At 38.6% G+C, this 12,317-nt stretch overlaps 2 protein-coding genes across 10 annotated transcripts in view; one reads left to right on the top strand and one right to left on the bottom strand.

Moving 5' to 3' along the window:
* Nucleotides 1-1,860, bottom strand: part of SEL1L2 (SEL1L2 adaptor subunit of SYVN1 ubiquitin ligase) — a gene marked incomplete at its 5' end in the record, with an annotated part of 127,638 nt that extends 125,778 nt beyond the window's left edge. For both annotated transcript variants that reach the window (XM_079128496.1, XM_079128497.1), the window contains one exon: nt 1,803-1,860. In XM_079128496.1, coding sequence (XP_078984622.1) covers nt 1,803-1,860 — 58 coding nt within the window. The remainder of the gene's footprint in view (nt 1-1,802) is intronic.
* An 8,559-nt stretch (nt 1,861-10,419) lies between these two features.
* The window catches only part of MACROD2 (mono-ADP ribosylhydrolase 2), a 2,108,743-nt gene continuing 2,106,845 nt past the window's right edge, over nt 10,420-12,317 (top strand). For 3 of the 8 annotated variants that reach the window (XM_079128511.1, XM_079128513.1, XM_079128512.1), the window contains exon 1: nt 10,422-10,744. In XM_079128511.1, coding sequence (XP_078984637.1) covers nt 10,699-10,744 — 46 coding nt within the window. In that variant the 5' untranslated portion in view covers nt 10,422-10,698. Of the gene's footprint in view, nt 10,745-12,317 lie in introns of all 8 variants that reach the window. The other 5 variants (XM_079128515.1, XM_079128514.1, XM_079128517.1 and 2 more) reach the window with 4 other exon arrangements.

The raw sequence follows: 12,317 nt of genomic DNA, 5'->3' as shown, positions 1-12,317 counted from the left end.
TTATGTTTAAGTCTTTGTTCCAATTTGAATTAATTTCTGTATATGATATGAGGCAGAAATCCAAATTTTCTTTTGCATAAAGCTATCAGTTATCCCAACACCATTTATTGAGAAGATTATTCTCTCCCCACCTCAACATTGAGTTTTCTTGGCACCCTTGCTGAAATAGATAAATATGAAGGTGTACTTGTGAACTCTCAGTTATATTCCATTGATCTACATATTTTCCTCTGCCAGTACAACACTGTCTTGATTACTGTAGTTTTACAGTAAGTTATGAGATTCAGAAGTTTGAATCTTCCAAACTTGTCCTTTGTTTCTTCTTCTACAAGAGGACTTTTTTTTTTTTTTTTTAAACTGGGGATTGAACTTAGGGGCACTTAACCACTGAGCCACATCTTCAGCCCTTTTCTGTATTTATTTAGAGCTCTAGTGAGTTGCTCGATTACAGGTGGGTGCCACTGTGCACACGGCAAGAGGGACAATTTGTTTTTATATGAACTTTAAGATTCATTTATATATATCTGCAGTCAGTCACAGTTTTGAATGAGATAGAATTGAATCTACAGATTGATTTGGAAAGTATTGACATTTTAAGTTTTTCAACTCATGAATGTAGGAAATCTTTTCATCTATTGAAGTGTTCTTTTAACTTCTTTATACAATTGTTGTAAATTTTAGAGCATGAGTTTTATATTTCTTTTGTAATATTGATTCCTAAGCACTTTATTCTTTTTGATACTATTATAAATGGGGTTTTCCTTTAAATTTCATTTTTGGTTTGCTCATTAGTTTGCTCATCATAGAATTAATTTTTTCTTGATCTTTTATCCTCCAGTCTTACTGAACTTGTTTATTATTTTCAACATTTTTGTAATGAATTCCTTAGGACTTTCTGCATGAAAGGACATGTCATTTGTGAATAGAGACAATTATACTTCTTTTCCAAACTTGATATTTATTATCTACTTTTCTTCTCTAATTGTATGGGTAGAACTTCCAATATAATGGTAAAAGTGGATATTCTTATCTTACTTCTGGTCTTTCATCATTAAATGTATTAGTTGTGGGTTTTTTGAGGATATTAGGTTTTTACCATGTTCATAAAGTTTCTTTTTAAGTTTTTTGAGTGCTTTAATCACAAACATATTAGGTTTTGTTGAATGTTTTTTATGCATTGATTGGGATGATCATGTGGTCTTCTTTTCTTTTACACTAATTATTTTTCAGATGATAAGCTAACCTTTCATTCTTGGGTCAAAGTCAAACAAATATTCCTTAAAATGAATCCACACTGTGTAGATTATATGAGAACTGGGTAAAGTGAACTCAAGAAATGGGCAGGGAAATAAGATTGGAAAATACTTTTCTTTTTCAGATAATAACTACTTAAAAACACTGGAACTTTGGAAGTTCATAAAGTTTTTAAGAGAATATAAGTTTATAGCATTTTCCAACTCTTTAAATCCTATAATTTTCCTTTAAATTCCTAGAAGATTTAACAACACTTAATAACCTGTCCCCAATAGCCCTACTTTATAAAAATTATTGTAATGCTTCCTTCTAGATTTGCACTCTCTCTCTCTCTCTCTCTTTCTCTCTTCCACACACACACACACACACACACACATACATCTACAGCATTATCCAAAGTAAGTACTTACACAAAAATGGTGATAATTGGGAATATGGTGAAGTTACATTTGATTTTCTGTTTGTCTTAAGCCCTTAGTGCTGTTAGAATAGAGAGAAAAGACACTTATAGAGAGCTAATAGAGAGCTACAAGGGCAGAAAAACTTACTTTTAATTGTGACCCCAAGAATTATCCACATCTCTATTAACAAGTTCAATGGCTTCATCTCCTAAGCAGATCTTCTTCACTGTAACACAGGCAGAACTAGATGGCTGGCCCACAAGCTTCCTCTTCTCAGGTTTGTGGGGTTCAGGACTCAGTTGCTAAGTAACCATTTCCTTACCCTTGGGCCAATGGGCTTCCAGGAAGTTCCTTCCAAGCCGGAATGAAGACAACTGTTGAAGAAAGCAGACTGTGAGAAGGAACCATATCTAGTCTGCTAGTCCTCTTGCTGGAGGTAAAAGTTAGGTCTGAAATAGGTAGGGGTTACTTACTCTCTAATACAAAAGGAAAGGACCAGAAATCTAATCTTTATATGTCCACACTAATGTCCAAAGTTAATTTTATGTTCCCTTGAGACATATGTATTATCCATTTTTTTGTGACTACAGTGAGATACCTGAAACTAGGCAACTTTGTAAAAATACAAAAGAGGTTTATTTTGGCTCACAGTCCTAGAGGTACAAGGCTTAGGGGCCACCTCAGGTGATGAGCTTCTGGTTGGCAGACTCCAGAAGTAGAGCAGGGTAACAAGTGGTAGCAAGAGAGGAAGTGCATTTGTGTACATGTGCCTCTTTTGGTCTCTCTCCCTCCTCTTACAAAGTCACTAGGTTTCATTCATGGGGCCTCCACCCTAAGGATTTTAATCCTAATCAAGTATTCCAGGTGTACACCTCTAAACTGCATAGTCAGATGAAATTTCTACCCTCTTAATTTCCTATAAGAAGGGGGGGTTGTGAAATTTCACTACCTGAAGGGACATGCAAACCATATCTAAACAATAGTAAGTGTAAACTGCACTTATGTGAAAACATAAAGTTCTTCAGTGGACCTGGCATTATCTCTTAATTTAGTATCTCTAGGTTCTGGCAGACATAAAACACAGGGACCAAGTCTGCTTTGTTCCAAATCTGATGACAATCTTTATCCTCTGTTCAAGTTGAGAAATGCTCAGGTTTCACTGGAATAAATGCAAAATTGCTTAAAACTGCACTCTTTACTACTTTAAAAACATGGGCATTTCACAGGTATCTTCAAGGGTACTAGAAATCAAAATGAATACTTAGGGAAAAGCATGGAAATATAACAAATACACAGGGAATGGCGAGAATTGAGAAATTATATCCAAGTTTCACAGTGTTTCCAGGAAATTACTTTAGAAACAGACATTTTACTCTCATGAAGTTATGGGTTTATACCCTTCATTAATTTCCCATTGCTGTGCTAACAAATTACTACAGATTTAGTAGTTTAAAACAATAGAAAATTCAGTCTTAACATTTATCCTTCTTTGTTCTTTGTGTGTCAATATATTTTTTAAATCTTTCTTCTCCTTAATTCAAAAACTCATATCACCTCTCTCCGAAAATCTTTTCCTTGACTCTGGACCCTTTTACTTACTACCCTCCATTTTTTCTTTGGTCCTATCTGAAAAGAATTGTATATAATCATTGCTTCTGGTCTGTTGCTTCCAACTTATTCTTTAATGACTTATTTTCACTAATTGACCTAGAGTAGAAGTCCAATGATCGTTTCTCAGTTTTCACCCTACTTGCTTTCTGTCAGACATCTAACATTTCATACCACAAAACACCCTGAAAATATATTATTGGATTCCCTGGAAATTGAATTACAATTATTTTTTTCCAGTATTGAGTTCAATGTCTCATCCTTCTATTGCTCTCTTACTCATTTATTCATGTGTTGAATACCTACTACATGCTAAAAATGAATTATAACTCTCTTTGAGGTAGTCACTAATTTCATGCTTTTTTAAATTTACTTTTATTTTTTAAGTGTTCATATTAAAATTAAGACCTCTCAAGGTACTCCCTTCTGTTCAAGTGTGCTCTTTCCTAGATTTGGTAACCACTCTCTATGGGTGCTCACTTCACATTAATTTACTTTTCATCCATTTAATAAATATCTATTAAGAGTCTATTATGTGCTAGATGTCCTATCACTCTCTGGGAATGGTTAGTATAAAGTATATTTCCTGTCCTAAGGTAGTTATAAGTTCAGAGTAAAACACAGATATTAATAAAAATAACCTCCAAAACAAATGCAAAATTATAATCTTTAAAAAGTGCTTTAGCTGGGTGCAGTGGTGCATGCCTGTAATCTCAGTGGCTTAGGAGGCTGAGGCAGGAGTATCGACAGTACAAAGCCAGCCTCAGCAACTTAATGAGGCCCTAAGCAACCCAGTGAGACCCTGTTTCTAAATAAAATACAAAAAGGGCTGGGATATGGCTTAGTGGTTAAGTGCCTCTGAGTTAAATTCCTGGTACCTGCTCCCACCCTGAAAAAAAAGTGCTTTACAGGAAAAAAACATGAGCACCGACAGCATGGAAAGGGAAATGGAGGGTAGAGGTCAAGTGGGAGTTAAGACTTTTTGAGTGAGTGATGGTTAAGCTGAAATTTGAAGAATGAGAATGGATCAACTAAACAAATCAAGTCCCAAGTATAGTAATAAACATGGGGAAGGGCCACATGGTGAGAACAAGGTGTGTTCAAGGAAATAAAAAGCTCTACGGGTTAGTGTGGTTGGAACCAGAGGATGGGGTGGGGGTAGAAGTAAGGGTGGCAAATGGTATAGATTGTACTGATAAGTGATGTTTGTTCCATTCTTCACGATTTAATTGTTATGAGAAAACCGTATTCCTCACCTTAGGCTACCACAACAAAATACCGTAGACTAGGTGACTTAAAAAACACATTTATTTTCTCACAATTCTGGAAGCTGAAAGTCTGAGATCAGTGTGCCAGCATGGTAATGTTCTTTTGAGAACCCTCTTCCTGGCTTGCAGATGGCTGCCTTCTCTGTGTTCTCATATGGCAGAGAAAAAGTGGGGGAGAGAAGGAAGCAAGATCTCCTTCCATTTATAAAGTCAACTCCTATCATATTAGGGTCCCACCTTATGATGTCATTTTAAAAAATTTTTATTTGTACTTTTTAGTTATACATGACAGTAGGATGTAATTTGATATATACATAATGTGATTATACATGATGTGGAATAACACTGGTTGTGTATTCATATATGAACACAGGAAAGTCATGTTTGATTCGTTCTACTGCCTTTCCTCTTCTAGTCCCCCCTCCCTCCTTCCCCTTCATTTTCCCCCTTGTCTAATCCCATGAACTCGTATCCCCCACATCAATTATTGTGAATAGCTTCCCCGTATCAGAGAGAACATTCAGCCTGTTTTTTGTGTTTTTTTGCCCCCATCTTCATTTAGTTTAATTTTTAAATTTTTTAAATTTGTTCTAAGTAGTTGTACATGACAGTAGAATGCATTTATACATTTTGATAGATCATACATAAATGGAGTGTAATTTCTTTTTCTGATTGTACATATTGTAGGATCACATTGGTCATGCAGTCATATATGTACATGAGGTAATAATGTCTGTTTTACTCTAATTCCTACCCCCGTACCCCTTTCCCTTCCTTCACTCCCCTCTACCTAATATAAAGTAACTCTATTCTTCCCTATCCCCCTGCCTTATTGTGAATTAGCATCCACATATCAGAGAAAACATTTGGCTTTTGGGTTGGCTTATTTTGCTTAGTATGATATATGATATTTTCCAACTCCCACCATTTACCAGCAAATGCCATAATTTAATTCTTCTTTAAAGCTGAGTAGTGTTCCACCATATATATGTTTGTGTGTGTGTGTGTACACATTTTCTTTATCCATTCATCTGTTGAAGGGCACTTAGTTTGGTGCCATAGTTTAGCTATTGTGAGTTGAGCTACTATAAACATTGATGTTGCTGCATCACTGTGGAATGCTGATTTTAAGTACTTTAGGTATAAACCAAGGAGTGGGATCACTGGGTAAATGGTGGTTTCATTCCAAGTTTTCTGAGGCATCTCCTTTCCATACTGCTTTCCATAATGGTTGCACCAATTTCTATTTCCACCAGCAATGTATGAGTGTACCTTTTCTCCATATTGCCACCAACATTTATTGTTGCTTGTATTCTTTTGATAATTGCCATTCCAATCAGAGTGAGATGAAATCTTAGAGTAGTTTTTGATTTGCATTTCTCTGGATAGAGATGTTGAACATTTTTTCATCCATTTGTTGATAGATTGTATATCTTCTTCTGTGAAGTGTCTGTTCAGTTCCTTAGCCCATTTATTGACTGGGTTATTTGTTTTTTTGGTGTTAAGTTTTTTGAGCTCTTTATATATCTTATAGATCAATGCTTTATCTGAGATGCATGTGATAAAGATTTTCTCCCAATATGAAGGCTCTCTCTTCACATTATTTATTGTTTCTTTTGCTGGGAAGAAGCTTTTCACTTTGATACCATCCCATTTATTGATTCTTGATTTTACTTCTTGTGCTTTAGGAGTCTTGTTAAGGAAGTCAGATCGTAGGCTGACATGGTAAAGATTTGGGCCTACTTTTTCTTCGAGTAGTTGCAGAGTCTCTGTTCTAGTGCCTAAGTCTCTGATCCACTGTGAGTTGAGTTTCATGCAGGGTGAAAGATAAAGGTTTAATTTCACTTTGTTACATGACTTCCCTGTCACCATTTGTTGAATAGGCTGTCTTTTGTCCACTGAATGTTTTTGGCACCTTTCTCTAGTATGAGATACCTGTATTTATGTGGGTTTGTCTCTGTGTCTTCTAGTGTGTACCATTGATCTACATGTCTGTTTTGGTACCAATATCATGCTGTTTTTATTACTATAGCTCTGAAGTGTAGTTTGAGGTCTGGTAGTGTGATGCTTCCTTCTTCACTTTCTTGCTAAGGATTGCTTTGGCTGTTCTGGGTCTCTTATTTTTCCAAATAAAATTTAAGATTGCTTTTTCTAGTTCTGTGAAGAATGTCATTGGGATTTTAATAGGAATTGCATTAAATTTGTATAATGCTTTTGGTTGTATGGTCATTTTGACAATATTAATTCAGCCTATCCAGGAGCATGGGAGGTCTTTCCATCTCCTAAGATCTTCTTCAATTTCTTTTTTTTTAGTCTTTTTCATTGTGGAGGTCTTTCACCTCTTTTGTTAGATTGATTCTCAAGTATTTTATTATTTTTTTTTGAGGCTATTGTGGTGAATGGGGTAGTTTTCCTAACTTCTTTTGCAGTGAATTCATCGCTTATGTATAGGAATGCATTTGATTTATGGGTATTGATTTTATATTCTACTACTTTGCTGAATTCATTTATGAGTTCTAGAAGTTTTCTGGTGGAATTTTTTGGATCTTCTAAATAAAGAATAATGTTGAATGCAAATAGTGATAGTTTGAGTTCTTCTTTTCCTATTTGTATTCCTTTAATTTCTTTAGTCTGTCTGATTGCTTTAGCTAGTGTTTCAAGGATGATGCTGAATAGAAGTGGTGAAAGAGGGCATCCCTATCTTGTTCCAGTTTTTAGAGGGAATGCTTTCAATTTTTCTCCATTTAGAATGATGCTGGTCTTGGGTTTAGCATATATAACTTTAATAATGCTTGTTTATGTGATCCATGTGAGTGATATTTTTTTCCTCATAATTTCACCTTCAGTCTGTGGATGCCTTTACCTATGAGGTCAGTTTCTTGGAAATAATATATTGTTGGGTCTTATTTTCTAAAGATGTATCTCAAGATATAATCATATTGAAGGTTAGGGATTCAACATGTGAATTTTTGTGAGGACACAATTCAACACATAGCAAAGGCCACCAAAAGTCATTGAATGATTTAGAACAGTGAGATGACATGATTACATTTCACAAGATAACCCCAGATGCAGAGAGTGAACAGAAGTGCAAAAGTGAATATAAAGGCTAATTAGGAAGTCTTTGCAGTGGTCCAGTTAAATTCAGACTGAGATTTCTGTAGTGCTATTGGATAGTAGAGCCATTCTAGATTCATATAGGAGGTAAAATTTATTACAGTTAGCAATTCACTTGATATAAGTGTGAAGTTATAAGAGGCATGAGGGATGGTGCTTAGGTTTCTAGGTTATTCATCTGAATGGGTGATGAAGCCATTCAGAGATGGTAAAATGGAAGAGGGAAAAGTGTTTTGGGGAAGGAACATGAGCTCCATTTGATATATTTCAGGTACTTTTCAGACATTAAATATTTAATAATTAAATATTTAATACTTTTTAATGACAATGGCATTTTGAAATACATACTGTCTCAATACCAGTACCTTGATTTACAATAAAAGTTCTTGTTCTTTGACTTGGTATGAGAGAAGGGATTTTCAATAGTGTATTATTTCTATTCATTACACAGAAAGCACAAGTGGAAGGATAAGCCCTAGGCTGGAGTACTCACAACTAATCTTTTGAAGGGAAACTTCCTATTATGATGTACTTTCTTGCAGACCTTGCATTTAACATTTCTAAATAAGAACTAAATATCTTCAGTGATGCATGACTGTAATCCCAGTGTCTTAGGAGGCTGAGGCAGGATTGCATGTTTGAAGCCAGCTTTAGCAACTCAGTGAGGCCCTACGCAACTTAGCAAGACCCTATCTCTAAATAAAAATAAAATAAGGTCTGAAAATACAGTCCAATGGTTGAGCACCACTGGGTACAATCTCTGGTAAAAACAAAAAACAAAAACAAACAAAGAAACAAAAGAACCCAAACCAACTAAATATCCTTCTTGCAACATATACTTTGTATTACTGTGTTAGTCAGCTTTACATTACTACCATGAAATACTTGAGACAGGTTACATATGAATAAAAGAGAAGTTTATTTTGACTAATGGTTCAGGAAGTTCAAGTCCAAGATCAGGTGGTCCTTTTCGTAGGGCTTTACCTGTAAATGTGTTTGTGTGTGTGTGTGGTGTGTTAGGCAGGTGGCATTATTACTCTTATTTCACTGTTAGGAGATTGAAAATCTGAGAAGTTATGTGATATCTGGGCCTTTGTTGATGGTGCACATCATGGTGTGAGTGTGTGGTGGAGCAAACTATTTACATCTAAAGCTGGGCAGCAGAGACCAAGAGACAGGGGTCCCACAGTCCCCTTTGAAGGCATATTCCCAATGATCTTAAGACCTCCCACTAGGCTTCACCTTTTAAAGTTCCTATAACCTCTATACAGTGTCACCCTGGGACCAATCTTTTAACATATGGAGTTTGCAGAGACACTACCCATATTTAAACCATAACATTTGCCTAATATTAATATTGCTTTTATCTTTCTTAATCATCCTATTGAAACTCTCATCTTTTCTTTCTCCCCCTTCTCCTCAAATCTATTCAATAGCCATTTTTCATTGATTCCTCCTTAGAAAAACTTAAGTTAAAGCCCTCCTTCTATTTTCATTGTCAATAAGTGAGCACATTTTTATTACTATTTCAAATTTCACTTTCTTATTGAAGCCTTCCCTATTTCTCCCAGCCAAATAAATTTTTTATGTATTCCACAGCATTAAAAAAATAGAATTGGAATCAAAATAAAATTATTACTTTTAGTGTCATGAATCATTCTTAGGAGGGTGTCCCATTACTTAAAACATTCCTTTCTTTACAATTCTTAATAAAGCCTCTCTCATTATTTTTTAAAAACCTGTGTTCCACATATTATTCCCCCACTTTATATAACACAGAACCTGAATTGCCCAACAAGTGTGGATTTACCACATCTGTCAATTCAGTCTTGTGGATTGTCTGATATTTGGAAATGTAATAAATTTGAGGGGAGAAGAGTACCCAACTTTTCTTAAATTCTAGGTCACTCCACTCTTGTGGATGACTTTCCTGGAATTGAATTTTCTGAACCTTGACAGACTAGCATTATTTAGAATCAAGTCAGCTCTTTGGACCAGCGCCTTGCTCTGAAGCAATTGGTGGAGGAATAAAATAAGACAACCAGGTTTTGGTTAATAGTCATTTGAATGTGCTATGATGTAATACTTGTTTTTTTTTTTTTTTTTGACTTGTTTCTAATACAGTATTTTGGTTGCCGACAACTTCTCAGTTCTTAAAACTCTTGAGTAGCCCAGTTTACCTCTCTGTCTTTGTAAACTTCACCGAATTCCAATGAAATTTGTAACTTCTACCTCGCGGTTGAGCAGCTGATTGCATAGTTCTTGAACCATTTCCACAATCCTTTCACTTGTTTTGGTCTTATTTGCCCACCAAGAGGAAAGCTTCAGATTAGCTGATAAAATTCGCCCAGGCAGGGCAGTGACAGTGAGCATGGACAATTCGTTCGTACTTACTTTCTTCTCCCACTTGCACGTTCTCCACCTGCAAAGGAAGCTTTTGCCCACTGGCACCCCAGTCACCTGGAGCATTTAGCTCTACAGGCCACGCCCTCTGGTTCTCTCAGCTTGAAGAAGCGAACTGGAAGCACCGCCCACCTCCCACGCTTCCTAGGCTCTGCTCCACGCCCCGCCCCCGTCGAGAGGTACTTCCAGCCCCCTCGCGCCCTTGCTCCGCCTCCTCCAGCTCCCCAACGTCCTCCGCGTCGGGCCCGAGCCTGCGCCTGCGCCTGCGCCCTGGGGCTGAAGTCGGGGCGCGCCTTGGCTAGAACGCGGAGAGCGGCGGGCGGTGCAGCCAATGGGAGGCGGCGCTGCCTAGCGGCTGGGAGGCGGGGCCTGCGCGGGTGTTAGGTTAGCGCGAGGCGTGACCTAGTTGACAGGCTCTGAGGTGCTGCTGTGGCGGCGGCCGCCGAGCTGAGGCGGGTGGGAGCCAGAGCCGAGCTCGGGCTGAGGGAGGAGGGCGGCAACTAGAGAGCGGCGAGAGGCGCGGGACGCAGAGCCTTTTTCACTTTTTCCTTCCCGAGTGCCCCCTTCAAACCCTCCCACTCCACACACCCCGTTTGCCCGTGAGCCTGGGGAACTTGCAGCTTAAAGCCAGCCACCCCCACGGCAACATGTACCCCAGCAACAAGAAGAAAAAGGTGTGGAGAGAGGAGAAAGGTAACCAACCCGTCGAGTCCTGGGGGTGCGGGCGGTGGGGGTTGGGGTGGGGGCGGGGGTCAGGCAGTGTGTGCCGCGGCGCCCTCCGCCCGAGCTCCCGCCTCGCGCCCTCCGGCCGGTGCCGCCTCCCTCTGGTGTCGGTGTGTACACACGCGCACACTCGCGCGCGCCTCGCCGTGCACGCGCCGCCCCCAGGCACCTGCCGCTCGCGCACGTGTGGGCGCACGCCCCTTTCTACCTCCCGCGGCGCCCGGTCACCTTCTGCCTAGGTGGGGCTGCACTGGCCTCGCAGGCGGCGTGGAATCCTGCGGGGAGCCCCTTGGAGCGGTACAAGTTTCTGTGAATCCCAGCTGGGACTTTGGCACCCCTGACTGGGGTGTCCCATGGACAAGTGTCCGCTGGCAGGCAGTCAGGCTGCAGCTGCTGCTGCGCCTAGGCTTCTCTGAACCCTCGTTCATTCCTTCCTCTCCTCATTCCTCCCTCCACTCCAGACTGGTAAAGTGTCCCCATTTTCAGGTGTTTGCCCCCTTTTGAGGTTCCCTTCCCCAGCTGCGGTGTGACTTTTGAAATCTGAAACTCTAGGGAAACCTGAAAGCATCTTGTCGGCGAGGATAAGTGCCTTTAGAGTAGTCTGAATGTGCCTTTCTCTCAGCAATATATTTCTGTGTTTTACATCCTTATTCATAGTCTGAAGTTATTCAGTGGATTGTATGTCACTCAGTGAATGAACCCATCCCTGAATTTTGTGCACATCAAGGCTTAGCCAAATCGGTTAAATTGACAACGCATTAATTCCGTTAAGACAAGTGTCTGACATTCAGTCCCATCCCTTCGGTTCTCTTTCTTTTCTCTTTTATCACTGATTATATTCTGATGTAAAACTCGAGACTGGCATTTTTTTCCCTCCCCTTTTTCACCTCGTTTCTTTATTCTTTACCTTTCTTTGAGATAAGGAACAAAAAGTACTTGTATTGATACTGTTAGCATACACTAAGCCTGTATGTTTGGGTGACCATGTTGAAAATTAATTTTCTTGCTAGTAGCTGTTTAAAATTTGTAGATTTTTATTGCAAGTCCTGATCTTTGAACATGATGGCCATACAGTGGAGGTAAGAACAGGAGTCAAAAGAATCCTCTATGTAGGGCCTGCTTCCAACAATATATACGAAAAGGGATGATCAGGAGGGACCCCCCCCCACACACACACCTAATTAACTATCAGGAAGATTTAATGTAACTGTACAACACAATTAAAGTGGCTTTTAAAATATTGAAAGATTAGAGTTTGTCATTTAATTATGTTTTAATGATCATGAACACGGAGGGCTAAAAATTCTGGTGTTACAGAATGAATGCTGTTGGGAATAAGAGCCTGATATGTAAAGTGGTATAAAAAGATTTGATTTTGCAGTAGTATTTAATATAGTTTCCACATATTTTGAACAAGGATACCTTGTGAGCATTGAAAAATCATTTCTACCCATTTTTATTGATGGTCTTGAAATGTTAGCTTTGTATTATTGATGATAATGAAAGCAAAATAGTGGAAGACATAGATATTGTTTTCAATAAC

Source organism: Sciurus vulgaris (genome assembly GCF_902686455.1).
Source record: "Sciurus vulgaris genome assembly, chromosome: 2".
Taxonomy (NCBI): domain Eukaryota; kingdom Metazoa; phylum Chordata; class Mammalia; order Rodentia; family Sciuridae; genus Sciurus; species Sciurus vulgaris.
The sequence above is the reverse complement of the archived record's forward strand: the minus strand, read 5'-3'. Positions and strand labels throughout refer to the sequence as shown.